The following is a 17536-nucleotide window of genomic DNA, read 5'->3' on the forward strand; positions in this document are numbered from 1 at the left end:
TAAATATTCTAATTACTTTCTCAACAGCTGCAGGAGTGGGAAAATTATGGCAGTTCGCAGAATTACTTTGTGGTTATTATAAAGACTATGTGAATAGATACACAAGAACAAAAGGCCTATCATTTTTATTCTTTAAAAATAAAGCATGATTTTTTAACTATAAAAGTCATGTTTTTGGAATATAAAAAAAACACTACTCATAATTCCCACTCTTAACAACTGTTAGCATCTTTATGTATTCTGCTCTAGTATATTTTTCTAAGAATTTGTTTATATAATTGTAATCATCATTTATATATTTAATAATGTATTCATTCAACATAGATTTACGGTCAGGGCCAAGCCTGTGTCTGGCTGCTGCTGAGGATACAGTGGTGTACACGCAGACAGGTCCCTACCCTCAGAGCTTGCAGTCCAACAATTAAACAAATAATTACAATCAAATATGTATAAGTGTGTGCTTTACTAATTATGACTATCTCCCAAACCTTTGGCATGTATCTATAAATAACCAATAACTGGTCACCTAGTTGTAAAGTATAAACGTGTGTGTGTATATGCATCTAGCATAGCTATTAAACACACAAACCCTAACATATTATAATATCGCAAACTTTTTAAACCCTAAAAAAATAGGCATTTTCTCATATCCCCAATTTACAGCAAATTCTATCTACCTTTATTGCCAAAATAAATATAATAAGGAATCACGTACCCTGAAGATATCTGACCTCTGCATTAATGCCATCAGGGAGAGGTATCCTCCATAGGACCAGCCATGGATGCCCACACGATCTAAGTCGATGAAGTCATACTGAGAAGCTAGATATTGGAGTCCTTCCACTTGATCGTCAATTTCTATTTGACCCTGTCAAAAAAAGGAGCACATTATATTGACTGATCCTGATCAATAAAAATCTCATTATAAGAATGCTTATAAAGCTAATGTTTTTGCTAAAAATACCTGTAGTGTTTTTAGATTGGAATTTAATCAACTGAGATTCTGTTGCCCAAAGAACATTTTTAAAAATCTATTTAGAGATAGGGACCTATAGCTTCTGTTGCCAGTCTGACTTAAGCATTTAATCACTCCTCAGTCATAAAGTTGTTTTCTATTGCCACCTAAACTGCCCCTTGCTGTAATCATGTCCATTTGTTCTGTTGTCTGCTAAGAGGTCAGCATCTTCCTCGCAACAAGCCTTCCCATACCCAAAGACAAAAAATTAGCTCCCTTAATTGGTTGGCCAGTTTAACTCCTTCTTTTTGATATTTAGTAAAGCAGAGGGAATCTCTGTTGAGGCCCTGTCCTATTTCTCCCGTTATATACTACCTCTAGGAATTGAACATACTATTTCTTTAAAGTCCTATTAAGTCCTAATTCCTACAACCACCACCCTGTCTGTATTACTAGGCCTGCCAGTGCACATAATCTCACTTCACTGAGCCAAAAACAAAAATAAAAACAAAAAAAACTTACATGAGGATACAACATAAGGTCAAAGAACTGGCTGTGGGAGAAACTCCCCACGTCTTACTCAGCATGTCCAACACACTGGCAAACACAGTAATTGCCTTACTGTGCAAAAGGAACATCGGATTCTCATCATTTCCCAAAGCAGCAGAAGGGACATGGGGCATCTCTAAAAGGTAGCATTTAAAGCTTCCTGTAGAGAGAAAGAGGCTTGTCACAAGGAAGGCACTAACCAGTTGGTTGGTTTCCCTCTTCACAGAGGACAGAACAAATCTCAATTATTCCTCTCAATAGAGTACAGGGTGCTGAAAACTCAACAGTGCTGCTTTCTGGCTAAGCTGGACATACAAAATGGAAAGAGAGGGTACTTCTATGTATAAGTAGCTCTATATCAGCTCCCCAAAGTTACATACAGGTAGACATGAGCTAGACTAGAGTATGGAGTTGCGTCTTCCCTCCCACCTGCCGATTCCAACTCCAACTCACACACACACACACACACACACACACACATTCTCTCTCACAGTCCTTTCTTCCAACTCTCTCTCTATGGGATTTCACACCAAACAATGCAACAGAAGATCAGAATGTTTTAAAAGTCTTTATGCTCACACACCATTTTGTATTTAAAGGCGCCTTCAAATTTCAGCCCTCGGTGGCAGGATCCCCTGTTGTCTATCACCACAACCACATAACCCAGAGAGGCAAGGGTGTTCAAGCGGAAATACTTGACTCCTTTAAACCGATTATTCACCAGCTGCACCTGCGAAGAAATACAACTTCAGTGAAACTTACTATGTGGTCAGCACACAAAAGCACGAGACAGGACTCTAAAAAAAGTAGAAAGTTTTAATTTTTGTTATTTTGCCTTTTAATATATAATTTTTAAGTGATTCATTTTCAAAATAACTTGTATCTTTTCATGTTGATGTTGCCACCTGTGTAACTTCACACTCAAGACGCAGGGCAATTTCCTCAACAATGGCAAATGGCAGACTTTACAACTGGAACCTAGACGCTAATTACATACAAGACAAGAGAATCAATCTACCCAATAGGAAAAGCTACAAAAATGATTGCCTCTACCCTGAAGAAGAATTGTGTCATTCCAACGACAGTGACAATGATAAACAGATCATGTTCCCTTCTCACCCACTTCTTCTGAGACTGTCTTTGACTAGTAGTTGGAGTAACAGTATTCTAGTGGAACCCTGTTACACAAATCATTGTCATAAAGTAGGATAATTTTTAAATCACTTGATCACCCTACAGACTACACCCCAAATGACTGAGAAATGAGATATATTTCAGTGCTTCACCAGGAACAGGATAACTAGGGAAAAGAGGACTGTAAATAGTAGACAGAAGGTCACAAAAGGTCAAGGTCTCGTAGACACTGAGAGATATTAAACAAAGAAAGGTTCTGGCAAAATGAGAAAGAAAAACTTTTTCTCTGGCTGAAATCAATGGAATATTATGTCAGCTAGGAGTTAGGTAAGAATTAACATTATCTTAACCAAAAAAAAATCTATTGAGTATTTGCCGGGCTAATTGTGCAGGGGATAAAAGAACCTTTTCTTTGTGCACTTTTGTATGTTCAGCACCACCACCACAAGTGCCAAAACTGCCTTCCTGCTTCTATTCTTGCTCTCCTCTAGTCTGTTACTTGGTAGCAGTGATCCTTTAAAAATGTTAATCAGATATGACTTTGCTGCCTGGCTCCCTCCAATAGCTACCATTACCCTTAAGAATAACATCTAAACCCTTTACGTTATCTGGCCCAGCTAGCTCTCTGACCTTGTCTTATACTGTGTCCCCTCTGCTCACTGCACTCTAACCACACTGGTCTCCCTGTTACAAACTACAGCAAACTGCTTCTCACCAGAGGACCTGTCTACTCCCACCACTGTATGGAATGCTTTCCCCTCAGGTCCTAACGTGGCTCATTTCTTCCTATCCTTTGTATCTTCAGGGAGGCCCGCCCTGGCATCCCAAATCAGGACAGCTCCCCATCCCATCTTAGTCACTTTGCTATCCCTTTTTCCAGCTTAATTTCTTCATAGCATTATCTGAAGTTAAATCATTTATATGTCTACTTGTCTATTACCTGTCCACTAAGCTCCATGAAGGTGGGACTTCAGTTGGAGCTGTTCACTGTACAATCCTCACTGCCTAGAATAGTACCTGACACATAACAGGGACTCAACTATTTGGTGAACGAGTAAATAAAAAACAGAGATATGAGATGATGTTTTCACTTCCTACTTTGGGAGGAAGTGGTTTGATGGGCAAAGTACTTGTTTTTAAAGGAAGGAAGCTGTAAAAAGAAATACTAGAGGCATGGAAGAAAACAATTATGGAGCATTTAAAGAAAACCCATTTCCATTCTGTTGAGTGGATCCCAACTCACACTGGCCCTACAGGACAGAGTAGAACTGCCCCATGGCGTTTCCAAGGCTGTAATCTTTAGGAAGCAGACTGCCATGTCTTTCTCCCACAGAGCGGCTGGTGGGTTCGAACCACCGACCTTTTGGTTGGCAGCCGAGCGCTTTAACCACTGAGCCACAAGGGCTCCTATCAAGCACAGAAGAGGGCCTTGATTGCCTGATATGAACACTTTCCGCCAGGGCCTAAGTTTCAGCCTTTACAGCCTGGAGGCCTGCTGCTTCTTGAGAAGAAAGCACTTACACACAATGCCCTTTGGCACTGAGACTTCCAAGGTCTCCTTTAGTATCGATTCTCAAAATCTGTGTCCTGCTATCACCTAGCTTGCTCTCTTGTGCATTTATATTTGCTTAACAGTGTCTGGCACATAGGAAGCACCATAAGCATCTATTAAACACTTAAAACCTACCGAAAAAAACCCAAACCCACTGCCATCGAGTCAATTCTGACTCACAGTGACCCTATAGGACAGAGTAGAACTGCCCCATCGAGTTTCCAAGGAGTGCTGGCAGATTCGAACTGCCGACGACCTCTTTGTTAACAGCCGTAGCACTTAACCACTACGCCACCAGGGTTTCCTACAGTTATCAATGGAGAGTTTAAAGACTCAAGTCTTGATGACTTTAATGGGAAATATTTGTTGCTTTTCTTGTGTTTCTTTCATTTTACTTGTCTGACCTACAGAAATTGTTGCATTTCGTGATAATTTATTTAATGTTACATATTGTGACATTGTTGCTGCTTAAGAGGATGCTCACTTTGACCATCCTGCCTGAACATTCGCTGAGAAAGATCATACAAACATCTCACCTTCGTAAGATTTAATCAAGTTTCGCAAGGCCATGGTGAGTTACCAGAAAGACCTGGTCTTACATTAAGAAGTCTCTTCGTAATTAACCCCATAGTCCTCAAGCAAGGGGACAAACGATATCAAAGTGGGCTGAAGTGCCAGAATCACTCTATCATGCAGCGAACCATGGGGAAAAGGGCCTGGCAAACTGAACACGAGATAGATTCCTACGACCTCGCCAAATTTGAATGCTTCCAAAGAATACTTTGAAGAAGAAATCAACAGATCATCCTGTGTCATCTATAGCTTTTCAAAAACCACATATTGAATTCATTTTTAGCATTTCAAACATAATTGTTTCTACAAGTACAGTTATATTCATTAAGTTTACAAAGATTCTTGCTTTGTTAAAAAAACATCTAACAGTTTCATAACTTCAGTGTAGATGACTATGATACGAATGTGAATCATGCCTGCTTTGTTTACAAACAAGTTTAACAGTGGCTACACGATTTAACTGATCATATATGATCACCATCCCAGAGATTTTATGGCTTATGTAGTATTTTGCTTCTATTTTATTCTTTGGATGACCCTGAATACAAAAAAACCAAAACCAAACCCGTTGCCATTGAGTTGATTCCAACTCACAGCAACCCTATAGGATAGAGCAGAACTGCCCCATAGGGTTTCCAAGGAGCGCCTGGTGGATTCGAACTGCCGATCTTTCAGTTAGCAGCTGTATTTCTTAGCCACTTTGCCACCAGGGTTTCCAGATACTGAATCACTGGGTATAATTATAAAAGCTATCTCCTGAGTTCAAGAGTTGTATTATCTTGTAAGAGCTATACTATGCACTGTAGTACATAGAATTATAATCTATTTCTAGAATTTCTTCAAGGGTTCCATGTAAGATATATAATCAGGAATATTTTTCTAAATTACTAATTAAGCAATTTACCTACCCATAATACTTCATTCTGATAGTCAGTAGCATTTACTTAATACTTACAAGCTAATATTTTTTAATATTTAATCCAGAAAAAGGAAAACAAAAGTGTAAACTTCTTCCAGTGCCAAAGAGTAGTACATCAGTTGCCTGAACAAGCTGATAAAAGTATTCCAGGTTCCTTGAGAGACAGAGCCTTAGAATAACAAAAGAGGATTCCCTAGGCTACCAAGGCTTTCTGAAAACATCTGTTAAAACTCTCTTTATTGACCAAGAAACTTAATTATTTAATTTCATTTCCCAAACAAGTTTCCCTATATAGAAAGCAATATAATTACTCACTGACACAAATATTCCATTCCCGTGACAGTTATAGCTTTCACTGTAAATTAAGAAATTGACTGACTCATTTACAAATTAGCCATCTAACAAAACTCAGATTCTTGAAATTCTAAATGAAACAATCAGAACATAAGCCAGAGCCAAGAACAGCGGAGGCTCAAGGATGCTCAAAACCTCAACCTAAACAAACTAGCTAGACATTTAAAACACAAACGACCTAAATTATATACCATACACATGTGTGTACATATGCATGTAAACATGCCCACCTGAGGACCCCCATATATAAACAGAACAGTGGGGTATTTCTTTCCAGGCTGCAGATCATGAGGCTTGTAGAGCATCCCATACAATGTAAATCCAGTAGTACTTTCGAAAGAGAAGATTTCTGGAGGGGTGTAGTCAGGAAGAGGACCTGGGAGGAGGCAACATATGAGTGTGTAAGAGGAGTTTTATAGGCGCTCTACAACCCGAGAGCAAGGAAGACGACACCGCACACCCAGACCCACACACAAATAACTGCCATCCCCTTCAGGTGACAGGCTAAAAATTAAGGAAGAACATCATTCTTAAAAAAATAAATCTAATAAACACATCAAATTATCTATTTCGGAAGCAGGCACACAGTTTTCTGAACAATCTTTGAAGCCTAGGCGGAGGTACTTATACCCAAAAGAATACAAACACTGCTTGGTTCAGTATAACTCATCGAGAGTTAAGCCACATACCTGACGAGAAACTGGCAACGCAAATTTAACTTGGCCAGTTTCACTTGCTCATGGCAGGTGCTCAAAAAACATTGGCTGAATTACAGCGATCATTAGAAAATAAACCCAATCAGAACTCAGAAAAAATAAAGCCATGATCAGACTCTGGTTCACCAAAGCTATATAGAACTCTCCTAACTAGACAATGTTATAGTCTATGCAGAGATCATCATATTACAAATTCTGCTTGTGGACATTAAAACACACTTACACCCTTTGATGTGACACTAATTGCAGATATTAGCAGATGTTGTTGTGTGCCATCGGGTCGATCCTGACTCAGAGCGACCCTATATGACAGAGCAGAACTGCCCCGTAGGACTTCCTAGGCTGTGATCTTTATGGGAAATTGCCAGGTCTTTTCTCCCACAGAGCCACTGGTGGGTTCAAACTGCTGAATTTTAATTTAGCAGCTGAGTGCTTAACTACTGTACCACTAGGGCTTCTTTAGCAGATATTAGTGAACATACTTACCAGGAAAAACAATTTGATATAAAATGGGTTAAAAGATACATAAAGTTATTTGTTTAAGAAATTAAGCATTTTAAAAACAGAAACTTTACAGTGCTCCTCAGCCCTATACAAAGTATTTTTTACCTTTTATAAACATGGCCATTGCAGAGTGGTTTAAAAGATGACAAGAGCTACCAGCTGGTTATCCCCCAAAGCTGCAGCTTCCCTGCTCTTACTAGGTCTTACTAGTCAGTACACAGTATCTTCAAGCTCATCTGTTTATCTGGAAAATAAGATTAAAACAGTCAAGGTATCAGCTAGGAAACTGGATGTTATCATTCAAATGTATGAATAACATCATGGGGTTTCCTGATACCTTGTCTGCTACTTTAATCTTATTTTTAAAATAGGTCTTCCAGAGCTGCTCCTGCCTGGAGTGGGAATAAAACATTTTCTTAGTTAGCTGATAGAACTGGAGAGGTGGGATCAATCAGGAGAGCTCAGCAGCTCAGGAACAGCAGTGGATGGGAAGACTCTGTTCAGGAAATGGGGATGTATGTCACAGGTATAACACACTACTGTACTAATTCTATTTCAGGTCAGGTACAGGGAAAAATCCACCACTCATCTGTCTGTTGTACTGTAGTGGCTTGCTTGTTGCTGTATTTGAAATACCGGCAGGGTCAACTATGGACAGGTTTCAGTGAAACTTCCAGACTAAGGCAGATGGGGAAGAAGGACCTGGCAATCTACTTCTGAAAAACTGGCCAGTGAAAACCTTATGGATAGCAGCAGAATACTGTCTAATAAAATATACCAGTAGACGAGCCCCTCAGGTTGGAAGGCACTCAAAATGTGACTGTGGAAGAACTGTTTCCTCAGAGTAGAGTTGACTTTATGACATGGATGGAGTAAAGCTTTTGGGGCCTTCATTTGCTCATATGTAATGACTCAAAATGAGAAGAAACACCTACAAACATCCATTAATAATCAGAACGTGGAACATACAAAATATGAACCTAAGGAAAATCGGAAGTAGTAAAAAATGAAACGCAACGCTTGCAGACAGCTATCCTAGGCCATACTGAATCAGATAATCACATGGTTTACATGCTGGGAATGACAAACTGAAGAGAACGGGTCACATTCGTCGTTAAGGTCCATCCTTAAGTACAGCGCTGTCGGCGACAGTATAATATCCACATGCCTACAAGGAAGATCAGTTAATATGACTATTATTCAAATTTACACACCAACCACCAATGCCAAAGATGAAGACACTGAAGATTTTTACCAACTGCTGCAGTCTGAAATTGATCAAACATGCAATCAAGATGCAACGATAATTACTGGTGACTGGAATGCCAAAGTACGAAACAAAGAAGAATCAGTTGTTGGAAAACGGGCCTTGGAGATAGAAACAACTCGGGAGATAATGTGATAGAATTCTGCAAGACTAACTACTCCTTCACTGCAAACATCTTTTTTCAACATGAACTCTGACTATACACATGGACCTCGCCAGATGGAAATACCAGAATCAAACTGACTACATTTGTGGAAAGAGTTGATGGAAAAGTTCTATATCGTCAGTCAGGACAAAGCCAGGGGCTGACTGCAGAACAGACCATCAACTGCTCATATACAAGTTCAAATTGAAGATGAAGAAAACTGAAACAACTCCATGAGAGCCAAAGTATGACCTTGAGTACATTCCACCTGAATTTAGAGACACCTCAAGAACAGATTTTTTTTTTAAATTTATTTATTATGCTTTAGGTGAAAGTTTACAAATCAAGTCAGTCTCTCACACAAACAAAAAAGCCATACACACCCTGTCATGCACTCCTAGCTGCTCTCCCCTTAATGAGACAGCACATTCCTCCTCTCCATCGTGTATTCCCCGCGTCCATTCAGCCAGCTCTGGACCCCTCTTCCTTCTCATCTCACCACCAGACAGTAATCGCCCACATAGTCTCATGTGTCTACTTGAGCCCCAAAGTTCACTCCTCACGGGCATCATTGTCTATCTTATAGTCCAGGACAATCCCTGTCTGTAGAGTTGGTTTCGGGAGTGCTTCCAATTTGGGGCTATCAAAGGGTCTGGGGACCATGACCGTCAAGGTCCCTCCAGTCTCGGTCAGACCATTAAGCCTGGTCTTTTTATGAGAATTTAAGATCTGCATCCCATTGTTCTCCTGCTCCATCAGGGATTCTCTGTTGTGTTCCTTGTCAGGGCACTGACTGGTGGTAGTCAGGTTAAGAACAGATTTGATGCACTGAACATTAATGACCAAAGACCAGATGACTTGTGGGGTGACATCAAGGACATCATACACAAAGAAAGCAAAATGTCATTAAAAAGACAGGAAAGAAAAAAAAGACCAAAATGGGTGTCCGAAGAGACTGAAACTTGCTCTTGAACACGGAGTAGCTAAAGTGAAAGGAAAAAATCACGAAGTAAAAGAGCTGAACAAAAGATTTCAAAGGGCCTCTTGAGAAGGCAAAGCAAGGTATTATAATGAAATGTACAAAGATCTGGAGTTAGAAAACCAAAATGGAACAACACACTCAGCATTTCTCAAGCTAAAATAACTGAAGAAAAAATTCAGGCCTCGAGTTACAATACTGAAGGATTCTATGGCAAAATAGTGAATACTGCAGGAAGCATCAAAAGATGGGAGGAATACAGAGTACTATACCAAAAATAATTAGTCAGTGTTCAACCATTTCACAAAGTAGTATATGATCAAGAACTGATGGTACTGAAGGAAGAAGTCCAGGTTGCACTGAAGGCAATGGCAAAACACAAGGCTCCAGGAATTGATGGAAAACCAGTTGAGATGTTTCAACAAACAGATGCAACACTGGAAGTATTCATTCACCTATGCCAAGAAATTTAGAAGACAGCTATCTGGCCAACTGACTGGAAGATATCCATATATGCGACCATTCCAGAGAAAGGTGATTCAACAGAATGCAGAAATTATTGAACAATATGATTAATATCACACGCAAGTAAAATTATACTAAAGATAATTCAAAATGGTTGCAGCGATACATTGACAGGGAACTGCCAGAAATTCAAACTAGATTTAGAAGATAACATGGAACAAGGGATATCATTGCTCATGTCAGATGGACCTTGGCTGAAAGCAGAGAATACCAGAAAGATGTTTACCTGTGTTTTATTGACTATGCAAAGGCATTCAACTGTGCAGATCATAATTATAGGTAACATTACGAAAAATAGGAATTCCAGAACACTTAATTGTGCTCATGCAGAACCTGTACATAGACCAAGAGGCAGTCATTAAAACAGAATAATGGGATACTACGTGCTTTAAAATCAGGAAAGGTGTGCATCAGGGTTGCATCCTTTCACCATATTTATTCAATCTGTATTCAAAGCAAATAATCCAAAAAGCTGGGCTATATGAAGAATGTGGCATCAGGATTGCAGGAAGACTCATTAACAACCTGCGTTATGCAGATGACACAACTCTGCTGCTGAAAATGAAGAGGGCTTAAAGCACTTACTGATGAACATCAAAGACTTCACTACGGATTACACTTCAAGATAAAGAAAACAAAAAATCCTCACAACTGAACCAATAAGCATCATTATGACAAATGGAAAAAAGACTGAAGTTGTCAAGGGTTCTATTTTACTTGGATTCACAATCAATGCCCACGGAAGCAGCAGTCAAGAAATCAAATGATATATTGCACTGGGTAAATATGCTGCAGAAGACCTCTTTAAAGTGCTGAAAGGAAAAAATGTCACTTTGAGGACTAATGTGCGCCTGACTCGAGCCATGATATTTTTAATTTCAATTGCCTCATATGCATGCGAAAGCTGGACAATGAATAAGAAGACTGATGATTTGATGCCTCTGAATTACGGTGCTGGTGAAGAATATTCAATATACCACAGATTGCCAGAAGAACAAACAAATCTGTCTTGGAAGAAGTATAGCCAGGATGCTTCTTAAAAGCAAGGACGGCGAGACCTCATCTCATGTACTTTGGACACGTTATCAAAAGGGACCAGTCCCTGGGGAAAGACAATTATAGTTGGTAAAGTAGAGGGGAGGGGCAGTGACAAAGAGGAAGACCCTCAAGGAGATGGACTGACAGAGAGGCTGCAACAGTGGGCTCAAAGATAGCAAATATTGTGCGGGTGGCACAGGACTGGGCAGTGTTTTGTTGTACCTGGGGTTGTTATGAGTCAGAATTGACTCGATGGCACCTAATGACAACTACAACACAGGGAAAATAAGTACCTGCTGAATCCAAAATGGTGGCCCAGAATTCCTTTGTTTTGCAAGTTGGGTCTTCTTCAGTACTTGACAACTTGTAAAGGGACACACAGTGTGGATTCTTCTGGTTACTATACTTACTTATAAAGAAGTCACAATGCTAGAGAAGAGAGAAACAATTACTGTTTTTCCCCAGAGAGGGACAAGTGAAAACAGATTGATTACCTGCTGTTACATCTGCACTAGGCTGTGGCAGGACTGTGGTAAAAGTCTGGCCATTTATGTACATACACAATGCTGAAGTTAAGGCTAAGCTTTTTAAAGCTTTTTCTAAGAGGATCAGACACCTAAAGAATCAATTTCACCAATTTTTACATCACCAAAAGGGGTATTACATGAGCAGAGAGATTTTTATATGACAGGAAATGCTTTTCACACACAGACTTAATACCCGGCTGATGTAGCAGGAGTGGGAGTAGCCACGGTCGGTCAGCCTTGTCACCTCTCCAGGATTTACATAACTGACCACGTACAGGTGATGTTCTAAAGGGGAGTCTTTGGTGCCTTCAAAATATACCAGCTTCCTGACTTCATCAACTCGGATCTGCCAAAACACCAACAACAAAAAGTCAGTGCTACCCATGTCCCTGGCAAGGCCAGTAATACAACAAACATAATATCTAAAGAATAACTCTCCTATCTCACTCTTATTTTGAATTATTTGAGTTACTATTCAACTAATATCTCTCTATTTTGTCACCAATGTTAATCAACCCAAGTTAACTTTGTTTATGACTTAAAGCTAAATATAGATCCTATCTAGAATGAAAAAAGACACCTGAATTGTATGCTGTTGGTAGGGTTTTCTATCTGGTGAGAGTGTGTGCTTTTCTTATGATATAAAAATTATTTCATTAAATAACTCTTTACAGAAAAAAAAAAAAAAAAAAACCATAGTACAGTTTAGGTCAACTTTTCATGCATACTTGAAAGAGTCAAATTTTAGGAGCCTGTATATTTCTCAGTGCAGTATATTACTTTAGGTGGTACTTCTTGGCCTCTTGTACAAATTTTGGAAGTGTTTTATCTCTTGGGTTAAAGAATATTTGAACTCAATCAGTTTCAACCCTGGTATAATTTAGTTTATAAATGAGTATGGATAAGATCTTTTAAGTCTTCACTCAGAACTCAAAAAAAAAATTAAGAATAAACACAGCTGAATTCAATTACTACTCTATCCAAATTACAGTGGATTCTGAATAAGTGGTTTTCTTTTATTGTTCCTTTTAAAAACCTTCTACAGCCAACTCAAACAATGTTTATTAAAAATTCAAAAATAATTTTTTTACACAGCAAAGAAAACAAGACACATTTCTAAAAGCGTGTGTTTTCAAATATCACATTTTTTTCAGGAAATTTCTACATCATCATTAAACATTTTTTAGCATGCATAAAGACAAAGACATTTGAGGTTAAGCAGGTCCACATAACACAAGAAGAGATACAAATGATAGGAGACAGCAGAACATTCATGAAACTTCCAGTTTTGTGTTAATTTCTCTAAGACCTTAGGACTGATTCTGCTCTTGATTTAGCAGCTGGGAGTCTGGCTTTCAAAACTGAAGAGATGGTCAATTTCCCCTCCATCTATAATGGTTTTTTCTTTGTTTCATGTAACTATTCAACAGAAGTATCAGAATCTCCTGGAGGGCTTGTTAAATGCAGACTGCTGGGCCCTACCCCCAGTGTTTCTAATTCAGGATGGCTGGGGTGGGCCTGAGTCTGCATTTCTAACAAGTTCCTGAGTGATGCTGATGCATTACTGTTGGTCCAGGGACAACAGTTTGAGAACCACCTTCCAACAATCAGGGTCACCTGGGCTTCAAAGTCTCAAAGCTTTATTCAGTTAGAAATCTTTAGGTGGGAACAGGGTGACAGGAAAAAGAGAAGAAAAAAGGTAACTTAAAAAAAAAAGCAAGGAGAGAAAGAAAACAGAAGAGACAAACATATCACATAAATAAGCATAAAGGAAAGAAAAAAGAAAACATAATTGCAAGTACTAGAGGCATATTTAGGTCGCCCAAATAAGGTACAGATCTGTGTAAATACAATTTTGGGGGTTTCCCTGGTATTATTTAACGGTTTGTAGTCCTCCAACCATTACACAACATGAAATTTTCACTAGTGTAATTTTCTGTTATCTGAACCTAGAATTCTAAGGTGACATTAACATTCAAGGTCCCTAAAAAGAAAATACATCTGGACACATCACCCAAAGGCCATGTGAAACTCTCAGTGGAAATGAGACTTTAAAGGCCACCTGTGATATTCTAAAGTTTATCAACAAAAGCGAACCCGGGAGCTGGGTTTTCATTCTTTCCCGTGATCACCTTGGTGACTACATGTGACCTCTACAGTAGGCAGAATGCATAATCCTTCAATAAATCTCCATCTCAATCGGAGGAGATGGCATTTAGGCCTTCAATAAATTAAATCCTGGTAGTATACATCGCCTGAACTGTATGTGTCACCTACAAAGAAGGGAGTTCTTAAGAGATCCCATGAAACTGACCACCTGACTGAAAGCTGAAGTGCATGTAGGTGCTATGAAAGGAACAATAGAAACAATCAGAATTCATTGAACTGCTACCATGAACCCACATGTTGAGAGGGGAATGGGCGGATTTCCCTTCCCTATCAATTTCTTCTTAGGTGCTGGCTGGAAGTTTAAATTTGTGAGATAAGATAAATAGGTAAACGCATGTTATAATGTAGAAACTATATCCTTATCCACTTTGGCCAGACTCCAAAAGGGTGGACCAGACCTTTCTTTATTAAGCAGCAATAACATATTTGAAAATAGTGACCATCGGCAGCCAGAACACATCCAATACCAGGGCACTATAACAGGTGAGATTTATAATTTAAACTAAGATTCTTTCTTTTCAAGTTCTTGACTTCTTTTAGGCCCTAACAATATTTTCAAAATACTGAGGTCATGTGAAGTCACAGACTGCATACACACAGCAGATGTCGACCAAACACATCAGTAGAGTGAGAGAACATACATTAGATCCATGCCGGCCAAGAACTTCCCATTCACCACTGGTAATTGCTATTTCCTCTTTGACAGGACACTTGAAATCACCTAAAGGTAAATACAGTTATAATTCAGTACTTTTTATCAGACTATAAGCAAATCTAACAATGAAAAATAGTATTCTATCCTCTTTTTTCTAAAAAGCTGCATTAAAAAGCCTATGCTTGGGGCAGGGCTTCAAACCTCTTCGTTCTGGTTCGAACCCCTGTTGAGAATTTGCATTTCCACCCCAGATACACTGAATCAGAATCTACAGTTTAACAAAATCCCCACGTGATTCTTACATATAATAAATTTTGAAACCCACTGCTCTATTAGTGGTTCTCAGAATTGGTCCCTAACCAGCGGCACTAGCATCACTAGCATCACCTGGGAGCTTGTTGGAAATGCAGATCCTCAGCAGGGGTTCGAACTGGAACAAACAGGTTTGAAGCCCTAGTTTGTGGTGATGAAAACATTTTGGAACCAGAGAGAGGTGCTGGTTGTACAACACTGTAAATGTTCTAAATGCCATTGAAACGTTCACTTAAAAATGGTTAATTTTAGGTTACATGAATTTTACCTCAGTTAAAAAAAATCCAAGTTATGAATCCACAATACTGCTAAATTCAACTGTGTGGATCATAACAAATAATGGATACCATTTCAAAGAATGGGAATTCCACAACACTTAATTGTGCTCATGAGGAGCCTGTACATAGACCAAGAAGAAGTAGTTCAAACAGAACAAGGGGATACTGCATGGTTTAAAGTCAGGAAAGGTGTGCATCAGCATTGTATCCTTTCACCATACTTATTCAATATATTTGCTATGGAATCAATGCAATGGCAACAGGTTTTTTTTTTTTTAATGCTGAGCAAATAATCGGAAAAGCTGGGCTATATGAAGAAGGACACAGCATCAGGAATGGAGTAAAACTCATTAACAACCCGTGATATGCAGATAACACAACCTTGCCTGCTGAAAGTGAAGAGGACTTGAAGCACTTACTACTGAAGATCAAAGGCTACAGCCTTCAGCATGGACTGCATCTCAACATAAAGAAAACAAAAAATCCTCATAACTGAACCAATAAGCAACATTGTGATAAACAGAGAAAAGACTGAAGTTGTCAAGGATTTCATTTTACTTGGATTCACAATCAATGCCCATGGACACAGCAGTCAAGAAATTAAACATACTGCATTGGGCAAATCTGCTTCAAAAGATCTCTTTAGAGTGTTAAAAAGCAAAGATGTAACTTCGAGGACTAAGGTGTACCTGACTGAAGACATGGTATTTTTAATCACCTCATATGAATGCGAAAGCTGGACAATGAATACGGAAGACTGAAGAATTGATGCCTTTGAATTATGGTGTTGGCGAAGAATATTCAATATACCATGGACTGCCAGAAGAACGAACAAATGTGTCTTGGAAGAAGTACAGTCAGAATGCTCCTTAGAAGCAAGGATGCCAAGACTTGGTCTCACGTACTTTGGAGATGTTATCAGAAGGGAACAGTCCCTGGAGAAGGACATCATGCTTGGTAAAGTGGAGAGTCAATGACAAAAAGGAAGACCCTCAGTGAGATGGACTGACAGAGTGGCTGCAACAATGGGCTCAAGCGTAACGACTGTGAGGACGGCACAGGACCTGGCAGTGTTTCATTCTGTTGTACACAGATCACTATGAGTCAGAACCAACTTGACGGCACCTAACAACACTCGAATACTTTGGATTAATGAGTGGAATGATCCATGTATTTAACAGTAAAAAGCAAAACAGATTCTTCCATCAAAGCCAAAAGAGAATTAAACACTTGAATTCCTCAAATTCTGGTTAGCCAAACAAGGAAATATGATGAGTTGACAACCTTTTCTAGAAATGCAACGAAGTCCTTTAAAAGCCACAGAAGAAAAATTTTAATAGAATTGTTCTTAATATTCCAAAAAATATACCAGGTAAGTTTTTACTATAGTAAATACCAATATGCCTGCCCTCTTTGTCTTTCTGAGCTTCTGTCTTGGTACTGAAGCTCTATCAGTGGCCTAAGGAAGAGGTGAGACAATGAAAATTATCCTCTTTTTCCCAGTTGCTGGTATCTATCTACGGTGCAGGAGTGACAGTTGAGGACAGGCTTACAGTGAGATGGTATAGGGTTTTAACCAGGAGTCCATACTTAGCTTGGTTTTTTTTTTAAGATATAAAAAATTAACATAGTACTTTAAACTTTATGATCAGAAAACATTATTTCACATATATGCTAACGATATTTAATTGTTTCACATTATAGCAACTTGAGCAAGAGGAGCGAGGAAGAAAATGAAGTGGATATCAAAGAAAAGGGGAAAGGCTTGGAGCAAAAAAAGACTAAGGAAGAAGGAGGGAGAAGGAAAGAAGAGGCAGACAGAGGGGCCCAGAGACTGAAAAAATGGGGACCAGAGCATTGGCGTTCCTGCAATGTTAACTGAGGCTCTTCTTATACTCTTCAACTGGGGTATAAAATTTTAAGTTAACATCTTTTAATTACTGTCCCTAAAATGTCACTTTAGTTACTCAGCTACTACTCACAGCTCCTTGACCAGTTTTCATCACTAACCTTCCTAGAATTCCTTAAGTGGATTTAACTTCCAAACAACTGAGGAGCTGGTAAGGGCAATTTCATACTGAAAGCCAAGTTAAGCTAAAGGCTGTAAGGGATGAAATTCCCCATCTTGGCTATATAAGAACTTGCCTGCCTTAAAAAATTAGGCTAAGAGAAAGGAGCAGAATCACAGACAATATTTACTAGTTCCAAGATGTACCTCCCCATTTCCCAAGTCAGAATGATATTTAAAAGGCCACACTGAGTCTGTAAGTTATAAATGGCAGTTAAGCATCTAACGTAACTTACCATAAAGTGCCTACTATTTCGAAACAAACTGTATCATTAAGGTAGAAAACTATAACTCAACTTTAAAAAAAAAAAGCCCAA

General features: G+C 39.0%; 1 protein-coding gene across 3 annotated transcripts in view; it reads right to left on the bottom strand.

The window, feature by feature from the left end:
* The window catches only part of DPP8 (dipeptidyl peptidase 8), a 62474-nt gene that overhangs the window by 11939 nt on the left and 32999 nt on the right, over positions 1 to 17536 (bottom strand). For 2 of the 3 annotated variants that reach the window (XM_049905261.1, XM_049905259.1), the window contains exons 13-18: positions 14548 to 14627; positions 11931 to 12083; positions 11504 to 11639; positions 6267 to 6412; positions 2088 to 2234; positions 716 to 868 (exon numbers count right to left, since the gene is read on the bottom strand). In XM_049905261.1, the coding sequence (XP_049761218.1) occupies positions 716 to 868; positions 2088 to 2234; positions 6267 to 6412; positions 11504 to 11639; positions 11931 to 12083; positions 14548 to 14627 (815 nt within the window). Of the gene's footprint in view, positions 1 to 715; positions 869 to 1491; positions 1665 to 2087; positions 2235 to 6266; positions 6413 to 11503; positions 11640 to 11930; positions 12084 to 14547; positions 14628 to 17536 lie in introns of those variants that run through there. The other variant, XM_049905262.1, reaches the window with a different exon arrangement.

Source organism: Elephas maximus, chromosome 13 (assembly GCF_024166365.1).
Source record: "Elephas maximus indicus isolate mEleMax1 chromosome 13, mEleMax1 primary haplotype, whole genome shotgun sequence".
NCBI classification, from domain to species: domain Eukaryota; kingdom Metazoa; phylum Chordata; class Mammalia; order Proboscidea; family Elephantidae; genus Elephas; species Elephas maximus.